This window comes from Ctenopharyngodon idella, chromosome 9, assembly GCF_019924925.1.
Source record: "Ctenopharyngodon idella isolate HZGC_01 chromosome 9, HZGC01, whole genome shotgun sequence".
NCBI lineage: Eukaryota > Metazoa > Chordata > Actinopteri > Cypriniformes > Xenocyprididae > Ctenopharyngodon > Ctenopharyngodon idella.
Window position 1 is genome coordinate 4,708,573 of NC_067228.1, and position 27,816 is coordinate 4,736,388.

Consider the following 27,816-nt stretch of genomic DNA (forward strand, 5'->3'; position numbering starts at 1 on the left):
TTTTTAGCTCGGGTTTGACAAAGTCTGGTTAAAAATGTGTCAGAGGAGCTCAACCACTTCACAAATGAAGAGCTGATTCACTGCTCTCTGGCGTCACAGCAGCTGCTGTTTGCTGACCTTTTAGGCAACAAAATGTTCAAATGTAAAATATGAACATTTAAAGGAATATTTTTACAAAAATCATTGTTTACTCACCTTCATGTTGATACAAACTTGTGTGCAGTTATTTTCCCCTGTGAAACAAAAATGTAAAATTAATATTAAGTACACAAACTTCCTATTTACAATGACCATTTATAGGCTGCCAAGCTCCACAAAGAATAAAAAAATCATACATTTTATAATACTAGTCCATATGAGAGAGCATGAATAATGACAGAATTTTCATTTTTGGCTGGACCTTTCCAGACGTGGATAAGTATATGTATGAGTCACAGAACTATAAACTCATTTTTGAGAGTCGTACAAATGACGGCACACGCAAAACAAAAGTAATGACAACACCTTTATGATTATTTAAAACTCTTAGACATCTGTTGAATTCCTACTGACGTGTCACTCCTTCCAAACACACATTCATTTTCCCATTACAAAACACCCTGACCTCTGAGTGTGTCCAAGGTTCACAGTTGTCTTTTTCAGTCTTTGGACAGCTGCTTGTTGCGGCTCCCGTTTAGTCAGCCTGAATTCTTTCTGACTGTATGAGGGGTCTATATTTAGAGGGGCGGACTTAAATTGCAGGGGGTTCGTGTTGGTGCTGTGTGTTATTTCAGCTTCTTACAACTGAGACGGCAAGACGAGAGGAAGTACTGCATCCTCTTTGAGACCTGCAACCTTTGAGATGGAACCAACGAGTATCAAGGAGGACCTGAGGCTCTTTCAGAGCACTCTGCTCCAGGATGGTTTAAAGGAACTTCTGAAGGAGAACAAGTTTGTGGATTGTATTCTGAAGGTTGGAGATCGGAGTCTTCCCTGCCACAAACTCATAATGGCTGCGTGCAGCCCATACTTCAGAGAGCTGTACTTTACCGAAGACGGTGTTGAGAAGAAAGACTCCAGCAAGGAAGTAGTGCTGGAGAACGTGGATCCCACCATTATGGATATGATTGTGAACTATCTCTATTCTGCAGACATTGAAATCACAGATGAAAACGTGCAAGACATCTTCGCAGTCGCCAACAGGTTTCAGATCCCATCTGTTTTCACAGTTTGCGTCAACTATCTACAAAACAAGCTGTCTTTGGGTAACTGCTTGGCCATCTTCAGAATGGGACTGGTTTTGAACTGCCCGAGGCTCGCTGTGGCCGCTAGGGACTTCATAGCGGAGCGTTTTGAGACTTTGTCCAAGGATGAGGACTTTCTTGAGTTCAATGCTCCTGAGCTTTTTGCTATCATCGGGTGCGACTCTCTCAACGTAGAAAAAGAAGAGGTCGTGTACGAGCTCTTGATGAAATGGGTCCGGAAGAACAAGGAGAACCGGGCGATAGCTTTGGGAGATGCCTTCGAACACATCCGCTTCCGACTTCTACCGGAGAAATACTTCAAGGAGAAAGTGGAAAAGGACGACATCATCAAGGCCGACCCCGAGCTCGTCAAGAAGCTGAAGGTTATCAAAGAGGCTTTTGCGGGAAAACTTCCACAAATTAAGGAGGGCTGAGAAAGGCGAAGGAGAAGAGGGGGAAAATGCATTGCCTGGTTATCTGAATGACAACCAACGGTTGGGGATGTTCGCCAGGGATCTCCTACTGATGATAAATGACACGGCGGCTGTGGCCTATGATGCTAATGAAAATGAATGCTTCCTAGCAGCGTTAGCAGAGCAGATACCTCGAAACCACGTTAGCATTACGTCAAAGAAGAACCTGCTGTATGTTGTGGGAGGGCTGTTTGTGGATGAGGAAGATGAGGAATCACCACTGCAGAGCTATTTCTATCAGGTTAAGACAGTCTTATCCACCTTATTTTTCAACACAGAAGTAAGGTGTTTTCTGTGAATGTGTGAGACTTCTGAGTTATTAGCCGCTACAGGGAAATAACGAGAAAAATATCAAAGTGCAATGAACTGTAAAACTGTTTGAGCTACAAACCAGCATGTTTATAATTAAGACAATTCATTAAAATAATATGGCAAGAAATACCAGTTTGCAATATCAAGCAGCATTTGTACTGCTTAAAATAAATGGAAGCGAATGACACCGGAAGCCAGACACATTGAATTTTAAAATGGCCGCGCCCGCTCTTACCTGAAGACGATTCGCACCAAGGACAATAACTATATAAGTTTTAATAATTATTCTAATTCTAAATAGGGAAGTCCACTCCACAGCTATAACGATATATCGCAATCACTTTGAGAACGATTTTTTCCCAGCTGGTCAACGATAAAAACATTGACAGTCAATCAGAATGAGCGCGAACATTTAAAGCAGAAAAACTGCAGCGCGCGCTTTTTAAAAATAGAACGATATGGCTGGTTGGTTATGCTAATATGGTTATCTTTTTAGTTATTGTTCTTTATAAAGTCTTTAGCTTCAAAATGAGAATTATGTCATCCTTACTCACACTTAGGTCGTTGCAAACCTGACGTTCTCCTTGTAACACTCATAGACATAATGTCTATGGTAACACTAATGAGGTGATCTTGCAGGACATCTAGTTCTTTCCATACAATCAAGAAGAATCGAGAGCTGTCATAAATATATATATGTAGGCTACAATGATACAACAGTAAGGTAGAGATTTTCACACTGTGCTTAAACCTGTTTTATCCTATTTTAATCCCCCTGAAAGGGGGTTAAAACTGCTTTGCACAGAAAATGCACAGGTTTGCCTCATTAAATGTTCATGCAACCGTATTAAATATTCATAATCATCATAGGAAGTCCAACAAGAATGTTATTTATCCAATTTATATTTTTCTGGCCTCATAAATAAGAATTTTATCTCAGGATTTACTAATGTACAGTGTGAAAAATATAAATAATGAAACAATAAATGTATTTAATTTTATATATATTTATATTTTATATCATTTTATTAAATGTATATATTTGAATGAATTTTATTTTCATATTTTTAATTTTAGTTAAAATTTTAGTAATTTTGTTTTTATTATACATCAAGTTAAACTAGATTAGAAGTGTTGCCTTAATATTTTATTTGATTTCAGTTATTATTTTTTTTCAAGCAACTATGAACTATGGCTTTAGTTTTAGTTAAGAATGACTCTTAATTAACAAGTGAAAAAATCCCACTTTTGTGTTTTATACTGGTTTGGACTGACATGAGGGTTAGTAAATAATGACAAGAACTATTCATTTAATTGCATGACTTTATATTTCTAGGAAGTGTTATTAGGGTAAAAGGAAAGGCCCAGATCATAATCAGGCCTAGCATCAAGGCCTATATCATCAGGGAGAATAAAATTAAAGTTATTTAAATTTGTTCATCATTTTAAATCATCCATTTTCTTCAGATGGACACTCATTCTCCAAACTGGATTGCCCTGCCACCAATGCCATCGCCCAGGTGTCTGTTCGCCATGGGGGAGTTTGACAACCTTTTGTTTGCAGTTGCTGGTAAAGACCTGCAGACCAGCGAATCTCTGGACTCAGTGCTGTGTTATGATGTTGAGTAAGTTTATTCTACATTTTCTGCTACATGCATAAACCAAATAAACTAATTATTTTGTGCTGTTCTCGGCAGTAAGATGAAGTGGCTGGAGACCAAAAAACTGCCCTTAAGAATTCACGGTCACAGTGTGATCTCACAGAACGGACTAGTTTACTGCATAGGAGGAAAGACAGATGAAAAGTAAGTCAGATTTTGAGTTAAGATGAGCTTAAATACAAAATAAAAGCCTGAGATAAGGCATCATTGCTTGTTTTCATCTGTGGAATAGTAAAACCATCAACAAGATGTTTGCGTACAACCACAAGAAGTCAGAATGGAAAGAGCTGGCAGCCATGAAGACACCCAGGTCCATGTTTGGAGCAGCCGTCCACAAAGGAAAGATCATTGTGGTTGGAGGAGTCAATGAAGATGGCCTTTTAGCCTCTTGTGAAGCGTATGACTTTTCAACAAACAAGTACGTATTAACAAAGTCCCTTTAAGAAAAGTCATTTCATCTGGCGGACATCTTAGAAACGCCTCTCGGTGCTTTCCTAGTGCAGCTCTTATCTCTTTGAATGGGGAAACATCAAATTCTCCAAAGCTGTTTGCCAAGCTTTCGATTAAATTTCATATTTGAAATCACCAATGAAATCTGACTACAACTGTCTCATAAATTTTGTTTCTAAACGCTTGAATCATGACAAAAAACGATATTTTTCAGGCTGGATCAAGCTAAGGCGCATGCGCAGTCCTAAGCACGCGTCTCTATAGGAAGCGCGAGTCTGACTGTTTCTATAGAAACCGGAGCTTCTAACGGCCGCTGCAGTGCCCCGATAACTTTATCAATCGGCGATTGGCTCTTATTTAGAAGGCGGGACTTATTCCGCCATATTGCTCGTTGCTCTTCTCCCATTCGTTATAGTACGAGTGCACCGTCTTTCTTTATATAAAGTCTTTGGTATTAATCACTAGTTGTTGTTGTTTTTTTACTGATATTTAATCCTGAAACACACACATTTTTAAAGGCGTAAAGATGCTCTAAATCAAAGCTAAAGTTAGCCAGTGCTCAATGAAGGATTAAAAGTTAGCTTGCAAATTTGGTATTTTTCCAACTATCTTTTGAAATACTATCATTATCATACAGTCATACCATTTAATACCACAAAACATTACAGAATTCTGCAAATCCATTGATAATACTTACTGATTTGAGCTGTTGTTGATTTCCCTCCAAAATAATCCTGGAGTATGATGTCAGAGAGGAACTGGCTTTTGTTAAAGTGATATTACATAGACTGACAGGATTGAAAAATATTAAGGGACAGAGGGAAAACCTATAAAACAATCACCAATTAAAACAATATTCCCAAGGAAAACGTGTTTTATTTAAAACATTTTGATTATGGAAAGAAAAATGGAACAAAACTAGAATATTCCTTAAAGGGATAGTTCACCCAAAAATGTTGTCATCATTTAGCCTACTCATCCTCAAGTTGTTCCAAACCTGTATGAGTTTCTTTCTTCTGTTGAACACAAAAGAAGATATTTTGAAGAATGTTGGTAACCAGACAGCTGACGGTAGCCACTGACTTCTATAGTAGGAAAAAAATACCATGGAAGTCAATGGCTACCGTCAACTGTCTGGGAAGTTGAATAACAATGACAAAAATGAGTGGTTAAATTATTTTTGAGATATGGAATATAGGTATATAGTTGAAGTCATCCTCTACAAATCTGTCAGAATCAGTTAAAACCGTGTTGTTTTTCCCAATAGATGGGAGGTGTTCCCTGAGTTTGCTCAGGAGAGAAGCTCTGTGAATGTGGTCAGTGCTGCTGGTGTGTTGTATGCGGTGGGCGGCTTCACAGTGAAGGAGACTGATGACAAACAGTGCGTCCCATCAGAAATCACAGACATCTGGCAGTAAGTCTTCTGCTTGACGCAGCATTATTCCATCTGAATTATATTCGTCTTAAAGGCATAGTTCACCCAAAAATGAAAAGTATCATATAATTTACTCACCCTCAAGCCATCCTAGGTTTATATGACTTTTTTTATCTTTCAGTCGAACACAATCAGAGTTATATTAAATAATATCCTGGCTCTTCCTAGCTTTGTGATGGCATTGAATAGATCCTGAGTTTTTGAAGCTCCAAAAGTGCATCCATCCATCATAAAAGTAATCCATACAACTCTAGAGGGTTAATAAATGCCTTCTGAAGCGAAGCGATGGGTTTTTGTAAGAAAAATATAACTCAGATTGTTTCCGGCTGAAAGAAGAAAGTCATTTACACTTAGGATGGCTTGAGGGTGAGTAAATTATGGCATAATTTTCATTTTTGGGTGAACTATTCCTTCTATAAGCCATCATACTGTTCAAACGTTTGGGTTCAGTAAGATTTTTTTTTTATTTTATTCAGCAAGGGCACACAAAAGTGACAGTAAAGACTTTTATAATGCTAGAAAAGATTCAAATAAATAGTGTTCTTTTCAATGTTCTATTCATCATAGAATTGTGAAAAATAATTGTATCAGTTTCCACAAAAATATTGTGCAGCACAATTGCTTTCAACATTGATAATAATGAGAAATGTTTAATGTGCAGCAAATCATCATATTAGAATGATTTCTGAAGGATCATGTGACACTGAAGACTGGAGTAATGATGCTGAAAATTCAGCTTTGTGTCACAGATATAAATTACATTTTATAATATATTCAAACAGAAAACAGCCTTTTGGTGAGCATAATTAAAAACATCACGAAAATCTTACCGACCCCAAACTTTTGAATGGTAGTATAAAAAGTGTAAAATCACTAATTTATTCAGATTTAGTCAAGTGTATGTAAACTGGGACTAAATCTAAACCTTCTCTTTTTTAACAGGTATGAGGAGGACAAGAAACAGTGGGCTGGAATGATACAAGAGATGCGATATGCTGCCGGTGCCTCTTGTGTTTCTATGAGACTAAATACAGCAAAGATGCCTAAACTTTAAAAACATCATCACTGTTATAGATTGCGTTAAATAACAAAATGCAACTATATTTTAATGCACACACACAAATATTTATAGTCAATATCAAATCAAAATTCACCCTTTTTATATTTCATTTACTGTTTAACTCTTTCCCCTCCAGGGTTCTTTAAAAAGTTGCCAGCCAGCGGCAGCATTTTTAAACGTTTTCACAAAACTTTCATGAAACCCAGAATATTTTACTGTATAAATATCTTAACCTAGAATAATTCTAGCTTCATGTCTTCTTTATCAACACTTGAATGTGGGGAAGTTTCATACAGCAAAATTTCACAATTTTTTTTTTTTTTTAATAGACTACATCCAGATCAGAATAAAGGGTTAGTTCACCCAAAAATGAAAATTCTGTCATTAATTACTCACCCTCAAGTCGTTCCACACCCGTAAGACCTTCATTCATCTTCAGAACACAAATTAAGATGTTTTTGATAAAATCCGATGGCTCAGTGAGGCCTTCATTGACAGCAAGATAATTAACACTTTCAATGCCCAGAAAGATACTAAAGACATATTTAAAACAGTTCATGTGACTACAGTGGTTCAACCTTAATGTTATGAAGTGACAAGAATACTTTTTGTGCGCCAAAAAAACAAAATAACTACTTTATTCAACAATATCTAGTGATGGGCGATTTCGAAACACTGCTTCATGAATCTTCGAAGCTTTACGAATCTTTTGTTTGTTTGTATCAAACTGTCAAAGTCACGTGGACCATCGAAATTTCGAAACACTTATGATGTAACAAAGCCTTGTTTACTGAAATCACGTGACTTTGGCAGTTTGATACACGCTCTGAACCACTGATTCGAAACAAAAGATTCGTAAAGCTTCGAAGCTTCATGAAGCAGTGTTTAGAAATCGCCCATCACAAGATATTGTTAAATGAAGTTCAACATTTCAGTATTTTTCAGTATTTGGTTTTTTTGAGCACACAAAAAGTATTCTCATCACTTCATAACATTAAGGTTGAACCACTGTAGTTACATGAACTGTTTTAAATATGTTTTTAGTAGCTTTCTGGGCATCTGTCTTGATGGCAATAGAGGCCTCACTGAGCCATCGGATTTTAATAAAAAAATATCTTAATTTGTGCTCTGAAGATGAACAAAGGTCTTACGGGTGTGGAACGACAAAATTTAATTTTTGGGCGAACTAACCCTTTAAGAATGATATTCAAAACATAGTTGGAGTAGATCAAGTCCATGTGTAATGGCGCCCCCTACTATATAACAGTGAAAACATGGATTGCCAGAAAAATCCGTCAATTGCAGGGAAAGAGTTAATGCACATTCCCGGTCTTTGTATGTTTTAATCAAGAACATAATTTCTTTCTCCACCTCTGAACTTTTCTTTTAGGCTGACATTACAGATCATTAATCCCTCTTCATTACAGAAGGAAAATGGTAGCAAATGATGTTTCATGTTGACTAAGCATAAAAATGACCACAGATTTGTATTAATGTTGGGTTCTGTTGTGAAATGTGGTGCAGTTGAGGAAAACATTTATACAATGGATGTCAAAATTAAATTTACTTTTTTTCCATATACATTCTTTTCTTTTATATAAAGTGCATAATAAATACACATTTAAACGCAAACATGTATGTATTTCTTTCTTGAATGAATGAAAACAGTGACATTGAGTAATATATTTATTACCCGAGCAATATCTTAATAATTTATTACAAAATGAGGAATTAATATAAAATCGCAGTGCTATTTAGCAGCTCAAATGAAGGATGACCTGATGTACAATCATTTGATTGCACTGCATGTTTTAATGTTTATAATTTTAAGAGGTATTTAGATTCATTCTTAGGGTAAGTCAGCAAATATTTTCTTCCTCAGATATTCTTTCCATGCATCTTCTGTGGAAAGCTCCATTGAGTTCCATTCAAAGTGGGGAATCTGTAGAAATGCATATTACCAGCAATTTGTCATGTAAATAGTATAGTAAGTCATTAGAAATAGTATAACTTTAGTTTCTACTGACCTGTAACACATGATATCCTAAAATCTCCAGATGTCTTTTCTTCATCATGGCCTCCCCTTTCATGTGTCGGGAATTTTTGCAGAAGGATTTGGAGTCCAAGAAATCCAAGGCAATGCTAGACAGATAAAGTAGCAGAGAATTAGAGAATTATATTATGTCTGAAAATTACGTGTTGTTTTTTCACACTGAAGCGTGACATACCGGCGAGCTCCTGGCGGCAGCTCCGTCCTCTCTCTGTCTGCCGATCCAGACTCCCAGTGAACGTTTCCGTTCTCAGTGATCTGCAGCCGACTCGGCTCGCTGTACGGTATCGGCTGAAGATGACGATCCAGGACAAGTTCAAAATCTGATGACCAAAGCATTACAGTTTTCATGAGCCTACAGAGGCAGCAATGCTGTATCTAGGACTGTCATCCTGTACCACTGTATGTCTGCAAATGCTTTTAGTCAATGAAATATTACACTGCGTCACAGTAAATCAAATCAACTCTTGTATGTCTAATGGTACATAACACCCCACAAGTAGACGGGTAAAATAATGACAAGGTAATGTTTAAAGGGTTAGTTTACCCAAAAATGAAAATAATGTCATTTATTACTCACCCTCATGCCGTTCCACACCTGTAAATCCTTCGTTAATCTTCGGAACGCAAATTAAGTTATTTTTGATTAAATCCGATGGCTCAGTGAGGCCTGCATAGCCAGCAATGACATTTCCTCTCTCAAGATCCATTAATGTACTAAAAACATATTTAAATCAGTTCATGTGAGTACAGTGGTTCAATATTAATATTATAAAGCGCCCAAAAAAAACAAAAAAACGACTTATACAGTGATTTCGATTTCAAAACATTGCTTCATGAAGCTTCGGAGCGTTATGAATGTTTTGTGTCGAATCAGCGGTTCGGAGTGCCAAAGTCACGTGATTTCAGCAGTTCTTGTCGCTTTACAATATTAATATTGAACCACTGTACTCACATGAACTGATTTATATATGTTTTTAGTGCATTAATGGATCTTGAGAGAGGAAATGTCATTGCTGGCTATGCAGGCCTCACTGAGCAGCGGATTTAATCAAAAATATCTTAATTTGTGTTCTGAAGATGAACGAAGGTCTTACGGGTGTGGAACGGCATGAGCGTGAGTAATAAATGACATTATTTTCATTTTTGGGTGAACTAACCCTTTAAGCATGGAAATATAATTGATAATTAAAATTTAAATAAAATAATAAAATAAAAAAAACATTTCATGTAAAACAGATAAATAAAATAAAATTAAAAATTAAAAACATTTTCAGTTAAAATAGATGTTAGACCTAAGGCATATTATAATATTATAATTAATTAATATTAATTATTAATATTTATTAATTATATAAAAATATTTTATATTTTTTTATATTTTAAATACAAGGGAATAACAAAACAAACACTAAACTTGGTTAAGGTATTTATCTGACAAAATTATTTGGCAAAAAAGGTAAACTACAGCTACAGGTTTTATTTTACTATGCAAAAAAATGCACAGAAAAACAAAACGCTCACAGGAAAAAGCATACATTGACTACAACATAATCAGTTATTAATATTTTGTTGGTTCTCTCGTTTTTGCATGTGTTCATAATTTCTTTGTATGACAGCCTGACCAAAAATTATATCTGCGTAATTTGGCATGTTTCATTGCATTATCACAAATAAAACAATTGACTAAAACAATTGATATATATATATATATATATATGTATTCATTTCAGAAATTTTGCGTATAACTCATTTGATTGTAATTAAATTGTAATTTGTGTAATATATTTGTGTAATAAGTCAATTTAAAACAATCATAGCCTCTAGCTATTAAAGATAAGGATTTTGAGAAGGATTCGTGATGAAAAGGAACATGCACAATGAGATCAGGGAACAAGTATCAAGAAAACAAATAGGGTCAATTTTGACAGCACAATACTGGCCACTGAAATCCAGTCAAGCACTAATCAAAATGGCCTATTTTACTTGTAACGCTAGTTTAAAACTCACCGACAGTATAGAAGTATGGAGTCAGCACTCCTACTTTAGCACAGTTGATCCCACCCAGGACATCTCCGAGCATCTTATGGATCTGCTGCTGAATTGGACTAGTGGAGCTGTTGGCTGCAGTGTGAAAAACACGCTTCAATTACTTTTAACCTGATTTTTTATTTAAAAAAGTTAGTTCTTACATTAAACATTTAAATCTATATGACCACAATGGTAGCTTGGTTGAAATGATGCTTCCTTTAATTTAAAAAAGAAAAAAAGAAAAGAAAAAAGAAAGATTATTTCAAATACATAAATATTGATATATACACTGTTCAAAAGTTTGGGGTCAGCAACATTTTCTTTTTAAAGAAATTAATATTTTTATCCAGCGAGGATGCGTTAAATTGCATCATGGTTTACACAAAAATATTATGCTGCACAACTGTTTTCAACATTGATAATGATAATGTTTCTTGAGCAGCAAATCAGCATATGATTTCTGAAGGATCATGTGACACTGAAGAATTCAGCTTTGCGTCACAGGAATAAATTATATTTTAAAATGTATTAAAATAGAAAACTATTTTAAAGTGCAATAATATTTTACAATATTAATGTTTTTACTGTATTTTTAATCAAATAAATATAGTCTTGGTGAGCAGAAGAGACAAAAAAAAAAAAAAATCTTACTGACCCCAAACGTTTGAACGGTAGTGTACATATCTCATTAAATGGCTAAAAATTATTCAAAATAATTATTTTAGCTATATGGGCCAGCTGTTAATAATATTAAAGGTTTAGTTCACCCGAAAATGAAAATTCTGTCATCATTTACTCGCCCTCATGTTGTTTCAAAACATTTCTTTCTTCTGTTGAACACAAAAGAAGATATTTTAAAGAATATCGGTAAAAAAAAACAGTTAAAGGAACACTCCACTTTTTTTGAAAATAGGCTCATTTTCCAACTCCCATAGAGTTAAACAGTTGAGTTTTACCGTTTTCGAATCCATTCAGCCGATCTCCGGGTCTAGGCGGTACCACTTTTAGCATAGCTTAGCATAGTTAATTGAATCTGATTAGACCGTTAGCATCTCGCTTAAAAATGACCATATTTTTCCTATTTAAAACTTGACTCTTCTGTAGTTACATCGTGTACTAAGACCGACGGAAAATGAAAAGTTGCGATTTTCTAGGCCGATATGGCTAGGAACTATACTCTCATTCTGGCGTAATAATCAAGGAACTTTGCTGCCGTACCATGGCTGCAGCAGGCGCAATGATATTACGCAGCGCCTGTGACCCCCTGCTTGCACAGGGAGCGTGCCTTGCAACCATGGAGACATTTGTGAGAGACGCTACGGTACGGCAGCAAAGTTCCTTGATTATTACGCCGAAATGAGAGTATAATTCTTAGCAATATCGTCCTAGAAAATCGCAACTTTTCATTTTCCTACAGAAAAACTACAGAAGAGTCAAGCTTTAAATAGGAAAAATATCGAAACTCTTTGGTCATTTTTGAGCGAGATGCTAACGGTCTAATCAGATTCAATGAACTATGCTAAGCTATGCTAAAAGTGGTACCGCCAGACCCGAAGATTGGCTGAATGGATTCGAAAACGGTAAAACTCAACTGTTCATCTCTATGGGAGTTGGAAAATGAGCCTATTTTCAAAAAAAGTGGAGTGTTCCTTTAATGGGCCCCACTGACTTCCATAGTAGGAAAAAAAATATTATGGAAGTCAAAGGCTACCGTCAACTGTTTGGTGACCGACATTTTTCAAAATATCTTCTTTTGTGTTCAGCAGAAGAAAAACTCATACAGGTTTGGAACAACTTGAGGATGAGTAAATGATGACAGATTTTTCATTTTTGCATGAACTAACCCTTTAATGTGTACCAAGCAGAAATGCTTTCAGACAAGAACTGCTCTCCAATTCTAGTATTTATACAATCCAATTCTAGTCCATTGTCCTGATGGATCCACAGTGTGCTCACCTCTCTTCTGCAGCTGTTTACAGTAGCGCTCATGAAACCAGGGCACCTGGAACTCAGGGCACTCCAGACACACGGCCCGATTCAGCTCCATGAGACGGAGACGTATGCGCATGTTTAGAGCATCCGGCAAGGCTGTCAGCAGTGGGGAAAAAACACATATGTAAAGTTTCAGGAGAGACAACCACATTTAATATATGGGAATGAGTACCCTAAACTATCGTTCTCTGTGTGTATTACCAGTGTATTGACGGTACACATATTCCTCCCGTTAATTTTCGGTATGGGGCTTTCGGTTAGATACGCATGTGTGCACTTGCTGAACGGAATATCAAACGCCGAGTTTACCCCTGGGATGGAACAATATCATTTTTATCGATATACTTTGATGTTGCGAACACATCTGAACATTAACGAATGACACAGAGCCTGTGTCCAAAATCGCCCCCTATACCCTCATTCACTATTCCCTACATTAGTCCTCTAAAATAGTCTCCTTCAAGTTACATGTTATATAATCTCAAAAATGCACATACTCTCAAGATGGGCATCCAACTTTGCAAGAAAGTCCACGTTGAATATCTCTCGGACCACCTCCTCTGGGAAATAATCAGCCAAAGCCAGTGCGTACGCCAAGAGAACCAGCAGGTGAGGGTCAAATGAACCTGTTTCAATCAGCAAGAACACGTTAGAATTTAACTTTACGTCTTAAAGTTTTGAAACACATAATTTATAGATGCACAGTGGAAGGATCTTACTAATGTATGGAGTGAAATGTCGAATGCAGGCATCAAAAAACTCCTCTGCCATCGGTGGGTCATAATTTAGTACAGCAAAAGGCAGCAAAGTGGCATATGTTGCAGAGTAATGAATCTGTTCGGAATAGATAGACACTTATTTTATAACAGGTGGTTCTGATGTATTTTGTTTATTAATAATAATAATAATAATAAATGTTTCTTGAGCAGCAAATCAGCATATTTGAATGATTTCTGAAGGATCATGTGACACTGAAGACTGGAGTAATGATGCTGAAAATTCAGCTTTGATCACAGGAATAAATTACATTTTAAAATATACTTAAACAGAAAACAGTTATTTTAAATTGTAATAATATTTCACTATATTACCATTTTACTGTATTTTTGATCAAATAAATGCAGCTGTGGTGAACAGAAAAACAATCATCTTACTGACCCCAAACTTTTGAACAGCAGTGTATATATCTCAAATGACTAATTAAAATATTGAAATAATAATTTTTGCTATATTTTGTGTATTAAACAGTGGCTTCAATAGAGACATTTAATGGCTTAATAACCTCAGAGCTCATTGCAGATCTGTCCTAAAATGCTCATATCATATCATTCATATACATATCTTTCTCTATGTAGGAAATGAACGGGATATTTCTGAAGAGAACTGACTGTACGAAATGAATTTTCAGCACCAGAATTTTAATAATACTTACATTGGTGACCAGCATTATTAACTAAAACTATTAAAAATCATTTTAGTTAATTGAAATAAAGCTGAAATAAAATATAAACATTAGATGAAATTTTTTTCTTCTCTGAAAACTAGAAATGTTTATTGAAAACTAACTGAAACAATTAAGTTTAAGTTGCACTGAAGTACTAAAATGACAAACTGAAATAAAAAGTTAAATAGAAATAAAAAAAAATAAAAAAAGAAAGCACAACAAAACTACTAAAGCAAACTAAATTAAAAAGAAAGCGGAAAATGTAAAAATAATAATAATTCAAAATATTAATAAATACTAATAATATATAAACAATACTAAAATAACATTATAATATATATATATATATATATATATATATATATATACACACACATTATATAAGTTAACCTCATATAACCTTAATAATAATTAAACTTATATACATCGGCAGTCAAAAGTTTGGAATAATTACGATTTTTTTTTTATGTTTTTCAAAAAATTCTCAAAAAAAAGTTCACCAAGGCTGCATTTATTTGATCAAAATACAGTAAAAACAGTACTATTGTGAAATATTATTGCAATTTAAAATAATTGTTTTCTGTTTTAAAATATTTTAAAATGTTATTTATTCCTGTGATCAAAGCTGAATTTTCAGCATCATTACTCCAGTTTCAGTGTCACATGATCCTTCAGAAATCATTCCAATATGCTGATTTGCTGAAAACAGTTGTGGTGCTTAACATTTTTGTGGAAACACTACCATTTAATAGTTTGGGGTAAGATCTTTTTTTTTTTTTAAATAAATAAATAGAAATCAACACTTTTATTCAACAATAACACATTAAATTGAATCAAGTGAAAATGCATTCAAACAGCACTTCAAATCATTCCCACCTTGTCTATATTTTCAATCGTCATACTAGCGATTCGATCCAGCAGCACGGCACAGAAGTAGTTAGTCCTGGTCAGATAAACGGCCACGTCATGCACGTTAGTCCAGGATATCTGGTCAAGCAGTCTCTGCAAGGTGAGCATAGACTCCTCCAGCAGCATCTCATCAAACCACTCCCCCGACAAGTACTTCACTTCCTCCAGCACCACATCCAGACGGTCCAACTTGTGTAGCCGTTCACGTCCGCAGCGGTTCAGGGTCTGGAGCAGGCGGACGTACTTGCTGGGCGTGTTGTGCCGGTACGAGGGGTCGTTGCGAATCCACTTGGCGACGACCACAGCGTAAGTGTTGAGGTCATTTAGGTTGCACTGCGGGAGCACGGCTTCCACACGGGAAAGGACACCCTCGTCGAGATGGCGAGAAGGAAGCATGGACAGAACCCTAGTTAGCATGGTCACCTCGTACGGGTACACACTGCCCTGCAGGAAACTATGAGTGACAATCAAATGAAAGACAGAAAAAGAATATTGGTTACAAACATAAATTTGTTAAATAAGATAATTAATAGTGGTAATCCTTTATATTAAAGGGTCAGTTCACCCAAAAATGAAAATTCTGTCATTAATTACTCACCCTCATGTCGTTCCACACCCAAAAGACCTTCGTTCATCTTCAGAACACAAATTAAGGTATTTCTGATGAAATCCAAAAGGTTTTTTTTATCCCTCATAGAAAGCAACGAAATGACCACATTCAAGGTCCAGAAAAGTAGTAAAAACAGTTACAATAGTCAACGTGACTACAGTGGTTCAACCTTAATGTTATGAAGCGATGCTGTTTACGTTCAGCGCTTCCAGGTTCTACGTCCGAATACCGGCTCAGTATTGGCCGACCCTGTTCATGTGAGCACCACGAGGCATGCGTTTGATGCTGACGCAGGAGCCGGCCAATAAATGAGTCGCCGTTCTGACATAGAACACGGAAGAGCTGAACGTAAACAACGTAGGAAAATAACAGGAGGGACGAATTTGTTGAATAAAGTCGTTATTTTTGTTTTGTTTTTGCGCACAAAAATTATTCTCATCGCTTCATAACATTAAGGTTGAACCACTGTAGTCACATGGACTATTTTACCGATGACGGTAATTATGTTACTTTCTATGGGGGACAAAAAACCTCTTGGATTTCATAAAAAATATCTTAATTTGTGTTCTGAAGATGAACAAAGGTCTTACGGGTTTGGAAAGACATGAGGGTGAGTAATTAATGACAGAATTTTCATTTTTGGGTGAACTAACCCTTTAACAAAATGAACTAACAATGAGCAATGTATTTTTTACAGAATTTATTAGTCTTTGTTAATATTAGCTAATAAAAATACAATTATTCATTGTTTATGTTAGTTCAAAGTGCATTCACTAATGGTAACAGATACAACATTTGATTAAAAAAATGTATTAGTAAATGTTGAAATTAATAATAAATTCTGTAGAAGTATTCTTCATTGTTAGTTCATGTTAATTAATTTAGTTAACAAATGTTGAAAATGTTACCTTAAAAATAGTATAAAAACTCCAAATAACATGACTTTGAATTATATATACACAACTGTTCAAAAGTTGTTTTTTTAAAAGAAATTTGCAAGGAGACATTTTCTTAAGCATCAAATCAGCATATTAGAATGATTTCTGAAGGATCATGTGACACTGAAGACTGGAGTAATGATGCTGAAAATTCAGCTTTGCATCACAGGAATAAATTACATTTTAAGATATATTACAATAGAAAACAGATATTTTAAATTATAAAAATATTTCACAATATTACCATTTTTTACTGTTTTTTTTTTTTTTTTTGATCAAATGAATGCCGCTTTGGGATGTATAAGAGACTTCTTTCAAAAACATTTTAAAAAACCATACAGGTCATAATCATACAGGTTCAAAACAATATGGTGAGTAAATTTTGAGAGAATTTTACATTCTGTGTGAACTGTCCCTTTAATTATAAGACGCTGGGACAGTCACTGATTGATCGCTCTGGTTTTGGAAACACTCACTGCAGCAGTTTGGCTTTCAGTCTGGAGAAGATCTCAGGATTCTGGCAGTGGAGCAGGATGAGAGATTGAGTTATTCGAGCAATTTCCACTGGCCGATACGTCTCCAGATTCTTGAAGAGTATTGCTGCCATCCTGTCAGAAAAGACATGGTTAGGTCTTCTCTCCTGTTTCTAATCGTAACTGCAATTTAATACACACACACATACAGTCAAACCAAAAATTATTCATACATTTTTTATATTTTTGATATATTTTTACTAGTGGGTGCAGGACACTATAGTTCATTTATGTTAGTGAGGATAGCAAAATAAAGTAAACTGTGACATATTATACCCAAAAATTCTTCATACAGTGGACTACCAGTAAAACTGATAAAAATTTGGGACCAAAAATGATTCACACTTTGACCTGACCATGTTTTGCTTAAGTGTTATCTTAAGATTATTTTTTTCTGACACAGTTTAACTCTAAGATCTTGTCATATTTTATTACCATTTTTTTAAACTATAGTGAATAAACTATATTAATGAATGAAATGTTCAAGGTGTCTGAATACATTTTGGTTTGACTGTGTACATATTCAAAAGTTTGGGGTCATTAAGATTTTTTTTCTATGTTTTAACAATTTTAACATCTCTTATTCTCACCAAAACTGCATTTATTCAATCAAAAATACAGTAAAAAGTAATGTTGTCATAACTGTTTTCTATTTGAATATATATTTTAAAATGTAACTTATTCCTGTGATGCAAAGCTGAATTTCAGCATCATTACTCCATCTTTTGTAACATTATAAATGTCTTTACTGTCACTTTTGATCAATTTAATGCATCCTTACTGAATAAAAGTAGCTATTAATTTCCATAAAAAACTGACCCCAAAATTTTGAACAGTAGTGTACCATTAAAAAAAATAAAATTATTGCAGTATCAGATTTTCAGAGGTGTCAAGTAGAAATTTTGGGTATCTATACTTTACTGGAGTAATTATTTTTCAGCCGACTTTTTACTTCTACTCCTTACATTTTCACGCAATTATCTGTACTTTCTACTCCTTACAATTTAAAAATAGCCTCGTTACTCCTATTTCATTTCGGCTTGTTTTCATCCTGGCTTGTCATCGTTTAAAAAAAAACAAACAAAAAAAAACCTATCCAGATAAATCGCACCATCCGGATAGAGTGAATTTGACTGTGGTTGGATGAGAAGTATAAACATATACCATTCCGACACCCTATTGGTTTGTACACGATCCATCGCACCTGCACATGACACAAATCACGTCACACTCCAAGCAAGGAGGACATAGCCAGTGTTGGGGTCATTTCTCTTAAAAGTTATTATTTATCCACTACTGACTCATTTATCAAACGGGTGCTTTCTCTTCGTCCTCCGCAAATTAAGCTACAGTAGGTAGTTCGGTAGAGAGACGTTTGAATAAATTAGCGTTTGCGATTGACAACACGATTGACAATGATGTGATAAGTAGGCTATACTAACTTTGTAACTCGTTACCCCCAACACTGGACATAGCAGACGTATGTAGCCAAGTACGAAGATGTCCGTGGCAGAGACTCAAGAAGTGATGACTCGAGCGAAATGTCCCAACCAAGCACCAGCGAGGAGGTTGGTAGAAAGAGGTGGCCTAGTGCATCCCAAATTTTTCAACATTAACATTTTAATATAACATTGTAGTCATTATGGCCTTTAGAAAAATGTTTTTTTGAGGAGGTGGGGTAGTGCGCGGCCTAAGCTTTTGTCCTTAATGGCATTTTTTCCCTTACATTACTTTTACTTTTATACTTTAAGTAGTTTTGAAACCAGTACTTTTTTACTTGAGTAAAAAGCTTGAGTTGATACTTCAACTTCTACAGAAGTCTTTTTAAACCCTAGTATCTATACTTCTACCTGAGAAATGAATGGAATACTTTTGACACCAGTGCAGATTTTAATCATGCCACCTACCCGTAACTGTGAGAATTATTTATCTATGGATCTCGTCTTACTTGTTTATCAACTGAAGGTTCCTGCATTGCATCTCCTCCATTGTCTCCACCACACCTAAAGCCTGGTGGGGATTCAGCTCATCAGCCAATAGCAGCGCAGTACTCTCTAACCTGCAAGACCAATCAAATGACTCAAATAAAACAATCCCGATGGAGAAAATGACTGGAAAAAATACAGTCACTGTTGCACTCTATTATACAGATACCAAGTTGAGGTCAAAAATGAGAGAAATTGCCCTGAACAATATACGAATATATGAGAAATAAAGTTAGAATTGCAATAAATACTGTAAACTTGCATTTACGAGAAAAAAAAGTCAGAATTGTGAGACAAAAAGTCACAATTACCTTCTTTATTTTTTATTCCGTGGCAGAAACAAGCTTCCACAGTCTATAAACAACACTAAAATAACACTTCTATGAAACAATAGTTATTAAAAGTTTAAGGGATACTTTCCCTTGCTCACCCCTCTCTGACACCTTGCCCTGCCATTGGTCCTAGTGAAGCAAAGAGTTTGGTGAAAGTGGCAGGATCGGTGCTCGTGTCCACCAACTCTACGAGTCTCTGTTTCGCAGCCAGTCGGAAATCACAGTTATTGTACTGCATCGACTGATACAGTCCCAGAATGATGCTGATGTGCTCTGCGTCCAGTTGGGCGACGTTCTGCAGGAGAAGCTGGTTGCATTTCTCCAGGAGGGGTCGATGGACGTATCTGATGTTTCGGAGGAACTGCACCACCCTTCTGGGGTTGTTGAAGTGAAACGGGTCCATTTTGTCTAGAAGGGTGTCGGCTTTTTTAAGCAGCGCGTCCCGCAGTTGTGGCGACACCAGGGCAAAAATACTGATCATCAAGGGTGTCAGCACTCTGTAAGGAGGACATGTGTAAATACACTTATTTTTGGGTGCACTTACCATTTAAGGTGCTTGATGGTTAAAAACTCACCTGGCGTCTTGAATGGAGTCCATTCTCTGACTCACTATTTGAGTAATCTGACCCATCAGAGGGCTGTGCTGCAGGAACTGATCACTCAGACAAACTGCAAACTTTGAAAGTGTCGTCATCTGGAATCTGTAAAGCACAGAAAGCACACTTTTATGGGGCATTTATGGGCGTTGGTGGCACTAGCGTAGCCAGAAAGAGACTCTGGGTGTACATCAGAAAAACTGGGTGTGCCACATTTACGAACTAAACGAACACCGTTTAGAAACTAAACTGTTGTAGGGGGGTCTGGGGGCATTGTCCCCCATGAGTAATTTTTTGTGATTTTAACAAATAAACAAACCATTCTGGTGCACTCTGAAAATAAAATAAATGAAAAAGACAACATTTATTTCAAGTAAAAAAAATAAATAATAAAAAAATAAAAAAACAAACAAACAAAAATGCTCCTAAGTTCATTTTTTTAGCTGACTAATGAGTTTATATACATACACACATATACATATCCAGTCAAACCAAAATTTATTCAGATCCTTGAACATTTCATTCATTAATACAGTTTATTCACTATAGTTTAAAAAAATGGTAATAAAATATTGACAAGATCTCAGAGTTAAACTGTGTCAGAAAACTTAATTATGTCAGATAACACTTAAGCAAAACATGTTCAGGTCAAAGTGTCTGAATAATTTTTGGTCCCAAATTTTTATCAATTTTACTGGTAGTCCACTGTATGAAGAATTTTTGGGTATAATATGTCACAGTTTACTTTATTTTGCTATCCTCACTTACATAAATGAACTATAACTACAACTATACACACACACACACATATATATACATATACACACACATACACACACACACACACACATATATATACATACATATACATACCTTTAACAGAGTCATAACATAACTAGACATTAAATCGCTATGGGGGGGAAAAAATGAATGGGGAAAATACTTCCAGACTGATAAAAAAGTAGATAGTCACTGTTGCTTATGTCATTGGAAATCACCAAACTCTCACTAAGGGTGTTGTGTTTATGTGTTTATCTTTTTTCAGGTACCTCTCCAGTCTGTTCCAAGCCTCTGTCACCAACTGCTGCACAAGAGAGTCGTGATGTTCTACTTTAAGCCTGCAAAACAAGATAAATGCAACCAAAACATGGCTATATTCACATTAAGATTTAATTAGGACAACATATTAACAGTGCAGTTTTGGCAACAGCTCTGTTCCTGAACATAGATAGCTGCCTAGTAAGGGAGCATCCTAACTGAAATAGAACCTCATGCTTGTGACCGAATGCTTGAAAACCTTTTGATTCATAACTGAGTTTGGTGTTAGCATGTTGCATAATAAATGACAACACTTTAAGCATAAAATACATTGCATACACAAATCAAATGCTGGTTCAATTTTAATTAGAATTTATTATAATCAACATTTCTCTGCATTCGTCTGTGCATCAGTGCATTACTGTATTAAAAATGGTTCTTATTGTTTTCGATGTTTTGCTGCTTAATATTTTTGTGGAAGCCATAATACGTTTTTTTTTTTTTTTTTTTTTCTCAGGACTCTTTGATGAATTGAAAGTTCAAAAGAAAAGCATTTATTTGAAATAAAAATCTTTTTTAACATTATAAATGTCTTTACTGACACTTTTCATCAATTTAATCCATTTTTGTTGAATAAAAATATTAATTTCTCCTTTTTTTTGTTGGAAATTTCACTTATCCTAAACTTTTGAATGGTAGCGGATCACGGTTTTCACAAAAATATTAAGCAGCACAACTGTTTTCAACATATTGATAATAATAAGAAATGTTTCTTGAGCATCAAATCATCATATCAGAATGATTTCTGAAGGATCATGTGACACTGAAGACTGGAGTAATGATGCTGGAAATTCAGCTTTGCATCACCAGAATAAATTACATTTTACTGTATTTTTAAATAAAAAAAATGCAGCCTTAGTGAGCGCTTCTTTCAAAAACATTAAAAAAAATCGTAATAACTCCAAACTTCTGATCGGTAGTGTATAATACTTTAAAAAACTATCTAGGTAGGCAACACACTAGGTTTTGGAACAGAGCTTTTACTTCACTTTCACATTTCCCCGCTGTACCTGAGCACATCATAAAGCATTTCCACCACCGAACCGTCATCCATGAGGCTGATCTTGTTTTCAGCCAGAACTCGAAGCGTCAGGAACTGCGGGTGATTCTGGACAGACTCAAATGTCCTGAGCATCTGCGGCCGCTCCCTTTGAAACTGCCACAGCAGTCCAATAGCACAGCTCACATGGTTAACGGACAGCTTGGCTTTGTTCCGGCCCACCACATCGAACACCTGGTCCTCAGCAGAGCACGCCTGAAGCTGGTCTAGAAGTTGGTCACGGCTGACGACCCTACTGTGAAACAGCCTTCGGGAACATACCCGAAGAGATTGGAGCCAAAACATGGCAGAGGACGGCCGCTGTCAGAGGTCTCTCCACATACTAAAGAGATCAGATGTACCGGAGAATCAGATCATCCAGTTTTGTCCATGTCAGCTAGAGCACTGCTGTTATTAAAGCAAAAGAGAGAAATTTCAAACACTGAAATGCCTGTAAATTGCGCAATATATAATATAATTAAATTAGAAAAGACTGCAAAAAAAGAATTTTCACTATATGATTGTTTTTAATATATGTGCTTGCTTCTTAACACTTAAAATGGCAAGACCATAAAGAGACATCAGAAAATTAATTTATCGCTATTTTACATCATATTAGGACACAAATATTACAACTTGATCATTTTTCCAAATATCCCCCAGGATACGTTGCCACTTAGGGGGTATAAATTCATTAAAATCCAAATTCTTGTTTGGCAATGCCTTTTACAACATTTTAAACTATTTTAAAATTTGTATTTTTCTAACAACATACAATAAACATCCTTTGTAACACATTCTGATAAACAATAAGTGATAAACAATATTTATGAATAAATTTATAATGCAAACTCATATAAGTTAATTCAACACAGTTAAATTTCATACTAGCCCTAAAAAGGGCAAGACCATAAAGAGAAATTAGAAAATTAATTTATTGCTATTTTACATCATATTAGGACACAAATATTACAACTTAATCATTTTTTTCCAAATATCCCCAAGGATACGTTGCCACTTAGGGGGTATAAATTCATTGAAAACCGAATTCTTGTTTGGCAATGCCTTTTACAACATTTTAAACTATTTTAAAAAATGTATTTTTCTTACAACATACAATACACATCCTTTGTAACACATTCTGATAAACAATAAGTGATAAACAATATTTGTGAATAAATTTATAATGCAAACTCATATAAGTTAATTCAACACAGTTAAATGTTATACTAGCCCTAAAAAGGGCAAGACCATAAAGAGAAATCAGAAAATTATTTTATTGCTATTTTCCATCTAATTAGGACATAAATAATACAATTTCAAGATCTGTTTTGTTTTAAAACATGACTTGTATTTTTTATTTTAATGTTTGTATCTCCAGGATATGTTGCCCCTTTGGGGGTATAAATCAAGAGAAACATGATGGTCAACAAAAAACACATGCATTTAAGTTTGAATGTATTTTTTTGAGTATCACATTTTACACACACACACACACACACTTATATATATATAATTATCATTAACTTGCATATATGATATATATACCGGGATAAGGTGTAAGGTATATATATATATATATATATATATATATATATATACACACACACATACATACTTTTATGGCTCAGATATGCAAATCAATGATAATTGAGAAATGGACAAATAAATGTTCTCCAAAAGCCTTTGATATTTACATTAACATGAAAAAAAAAAAAAAATGTAAAAAGATTTTTTTATTTTTAACACTAGAAAATGATGCATGAATAATCAAGTAAACCCAAGTTTCTTCAGTCCAGTAAATGTTATCTTACTATAGTTTATCTTAATATTTAGGCTATTTTATAAAAATCATTAAACATTTATCAGTAAAAAAAGACTTTACTTGGAAAAAAAACTATGAACTATCAGTCAGAGGACAACAGGCATGAAGTAGATTGTGTACAACAGGTTTTTTTCAGCAAAGTTTTGGTCATGTAGATAAATTATAGGCCCTAGAAATTTGCATTTTAAATATGATACAGTAGGCTGATATATTCATAAATAGGCATTAGATTTATTGTTCAACATAATTTTACAAAGATTAATTGCTTTAAGTTATGAGAGAATAAATGTTTTTAAAAATTTGGCTATAATGTTGTAATATGTATTGCCAAACAAGCATTCTTTTTTTAATTGATTTATACCCCAAACTAGCGATATATCCTGGGGGATTCAAACATTTAAAGACAGATTATGAAAAATGTAAGTTTTCAACATTAATGTAATAAGCTAACACTCAACAACAACTTTTTAAACATGTAAGTTCCCTCCAAATATTGTAAATATGTGAAATATATCAACTTTGATCAGAAGGTGGGTATATTTCCCGCTACAGGTGGTCATGTTGTATTTAAATGCTGCCTGTGAGCTAAACAAAGAGCGTGGGAACAACACGAAAGCAAGAAATGACAACCAAACTTTCCCTGACTCTTCCCCACAGCCTATCAAATGTTTGTATCCCGCAGGATATGTCACCAGTTATAGGGTTACGGTAACTGAAACAATAAATATAACATATATATAAAAATATAAATAATATACCATTATTATTTAATAATATTATGGCATAAATAATAAACTAGAATATATTATTTATATGTTATATTTATTATTTTGGTTCCTTTAGAAGCAATCAAAACTGCTATTCACTTAAAATGTGCATTATAGTAAATTCATAAGAACTAGTGTAAAAACTATTTTTGTATGCATATACACTACCGGTCAAAAGTTTTTCAACAGTAAATGTTTTTAAAAGAAGTCTCTTCTGCTCACCAAGGCTTCATTTATTTAATCCAAAATACAGTAAAAACAGTAATATTGTGATATATTTTTACAATTTAAAAAAACTGTTTTCTATTTGAATATATTTTAAAATGCAATTTATTCCTGTGATCAAAGCTGAATTTTCAGCATCATTACTCCAGTCTACAGCGTCACATGATCCTTCAGAAATCATTCTAATATACAGTATATATATTTTTCATGTTTTATAGCGGTTGTACCGAATTACCTGATGTTTCGGTAAAGTGAAAACACGAATTTTTCAAACCGTTTCACATGCTTCATGACCATGTGGTTCTTTGCAAGTTTATGAATGATGTCACATCCTGTCACATGATATTGACCGCATGACTTCATCCAAAATGGTCCCTTTATATTGGTTACTCCGAATGACATCAATGAAATTAATTTTTCCGGACATTCTTTCTCATAACAAAGCAACGACTTCTACACTTAATTTTAATACCATTTTGCACTATGTTGATATATAATGTTATAAAATCATGCCAGAATAAAAATATATACATTTATTACATTTACAAGTATTACAAGATATTTATTTTAAACACAAATGAAATGGCTGTATTGACCTGTTAAACAGAATGACCTTTTGACACTTTAAAATACCTTTATATGTAGCAAAATATAATTAAAACCTTTTGGATTCAATAAAAGAGATCTAGTTGTACTACCTTACATACTTTAGATCATATCTTTGTTTTTTATTATCATTATTAAGGCCTTTGGACAAAAAAAATGACCCGTCACACCATTGACCCATTAACTACATCAGTATAAAAACCTAATTTTGAAATATTTAAATATTCTGACAGTGCAACTGAGTTGGGACTGGATAGCCATTGCTTCTGTTTTTTGTTTTTTGTTTTATTTGCTCTCTAAAATTTACCATTTGTTCTTCCATAGTATCATACATTTCTAGATCACGGTAAAACCATGCATGGTTCTTCACTATCACAAAAAACAAACAAAACAAAAAAACTAGGTTTTCTATAAATCTATGGCATGTGTTATGAAAAACAGTAGCCCCAAAAAAAACAAAAACAAACCTACTGTAATTATATTCCATAACTCCTCTAATACATTTTATACATTTGTTAATATATCAACATTCGATATGAATATATACCACATTTCTGCCAAGATTTCTGTTTGTTTTACTACATGAGTTGTGGAGTGAAATGTCATATAGAGGGTTTATATCAGAGATAGAGAATTCAGCGCTTGAGAAATCAAAACGCTTCTCACTGGATCGCGCAGCTCTGTTTACCCGTCGCGTGATCGATATCAGCCTCAGCCCGCGCTTAAACGCCGCTGGTTTGGACGCGCTCGCTTATTGGGCCGAATTGATAAGTGGTCAGACAAGCTTGTGTCGCACCGGAACGAAAAAAGGTCGCAAAACGATACCATTTAGTCGAAGTCTGGACAGTGGATCACTAATGGCAAGTTGGGATACGTTGCTTAGCGGACTACTCACAGGCGCCACGCGGGATACCACGATGGAGACCACTGGTCTGTCACTTTTGATCAATTTAATGCATCCTTGCTGAATAAAAGTATTAATTTATTTCATTTCTTTCAAAAATAAAAAATATCTTACTGACTCCAAACTTTTAAACGGTAGCGATAATGTTGCACAAGCTTTCTATTTCAGATAAATGTTTTTTTTCAACTTTTTATTCATTAAAGAATCTTTGTACACAAATTGTACACAACTGTTTTCAACATAATAATAATAATAATAATAATACATGTTTCTTGTGCAGCAAATCAGCATATTAGAATGATTTCTGAAGGGTCATGTGACACTGAAGACTGGAGCAGTGATGCTGAAAATTCAGCTTTGATCACAGAAATAAATTACATTTTAAAATATAGGGGGAAAAAATAGAAAACTAATTTTAAATTGTAAAAATATTTCACAATATTACTGTTTTTGCTGTATTGTGGAACAAATAAATGAAGCCTTGGTGAGCAGAAGAGACTTCAATTTAAAAAAAAATAAAAAAATACACATGCTGTACACTATAAAAATATTAGATATATAGTTATCGTATGCATTTATCTGTTTTATTGTCATAAATTCTCAAATTTCTTGCATTACACAAATCATCTACACTTTGATTTTGACATCAGTATTGACTTATTAATAATAACTTATTATTTGATACTTATCTTATGCCCTTATCATGTCTCCTAGAAAGTTAACTAACATACACATACTTAAGATTTTTAGTTAGTTCTTAACACTGGAAGTCAGATCTATCTGACAGCATGCAGATGTGTTGGAAAGGATCATGTACTATATAAATAAACCCGAATAAGAGAGAGTCACAGTACCTTCTTCAAGCTGCCATGCCATTGCCATAACACACATGTAACACAGCATGAGTGTCCTATGCTGCAACAGATCACGTGTTAGAGGAAAGATGTGGTCTGATAAGTTTACAGTCAAACAGATACGCGCTGCTGCTTGACGTGCATGTTAAAACAATCTTTTATCAACCGATTAAACAGAAAAGGGCATGTGTGTGTGTGTTACTACTGGCTTCCTGTTTGATGACGCGCACAGCCAAAAGTCATTCTGTTTGTCAAAATAAAAGTCAGACCCTGTGATCGAAAAAGTATCTTTATTGGACTAAAAATGAAAGAAAGAAATAAAAAAAGAAAACATAATGAATTTGAAAAAAAAGAAGAAGAAAACAATGAATTTGGAGGAGTATGGAAGACCGTTTCCACCACAGTTGAGGAACAAATATAATTCTGTAAGTCATAGCAATGAAAAACTTTCTCATAAACTTAGT

General features: G+C 34.6%; 2 protein-coding genes across 4 annotated transcripts; one reads left to right on the forward strand and one right to left on the reverse strand.

Moving 5' to 3' along the window:
• Nucleotides 1–677: 677 nt before the first annotated feature.
• On the forward strand, nucleotides 678–8,246 carry klhl41a (kelch-like family member 41a). The gene is given in 7 exon segments (XM_051906288.1): nucleotides 678–1,650; nucleotides 1,652–1,937; nucleotides 3,476–3,633; nucleotides 3,706–3,813; nucleotides 3,902–4,087; nucleotides 5,387–5,533; nucleotides 6,497–8,246. Coding segments are annotated over 7 exon segments (1,806 nt in total). The 5' UTR covers nucleotides 678–841; the 3' UTR covers nucleotides 6,609–8,246.
• On the reverse strand, nucleotides 8,160–27,672 carry fastkd1 (FAST kinase domains 1). Of its 3 annotated transcripts, none has more exons than XM_051906287.1 (15): nucleotides 27,353–27,642; nucleotides 22,143–22,576; nucleotides 21,084–21,152; nucleotides 20,014–20,139; nucleotides 19,537–19,935; nucleotides 19,070–19,180; nucleotides 17,065–17,196; nucleotides 15,008–15,494; nucleotides 13,407–13,521; nucleotides 13,185–13,313; nucleotides 12,652–12,783; nucleotides 10,675–10,788; nucleotides 8,843–8,987; nucleotides 8,642–8,756; nucleotides 8,160–8,556 (listed from the first exon to the last, which is right to left on the reverse strand). In XM_051906287.1, exons 2-15 carry the CDS (start codon nucleotides 22,475–22,477, stop codon nucleotides 8,464–8,466), a joined length of 2,502 nt encoding a protein of 833 aa, XP_051762247.1. In that variant the 5' UTR covers nucleotides 22,478–22,576; nucleotides 27,353–27,642; the 3' UTR covers nucleotides 8,160–8,463. The 3 variants fall into 3 exon arrangements, 2 of the variants coding, with proteins under 2 accessions (XP_051762247.1, XP_051762245.1); XM_051906285.1 differs by having other exon boundaries at nucleotides 22,143–22,579; nucleotides 27,353–27,637; XR_007931697.1 differs by lacking the exons at nucleotides 8,160–8,556; nucleotides 8,642–8,756; nucleotides 8,843–8,987 and adding an exon at nucleotides 12,889–12,998 and having other exon boundaries at nucleotides 22,143–22,579; nucleotides 27,353–27,672.
• Nucleotides 27,673–27,816: the final 144 nt, after the last annotated feature.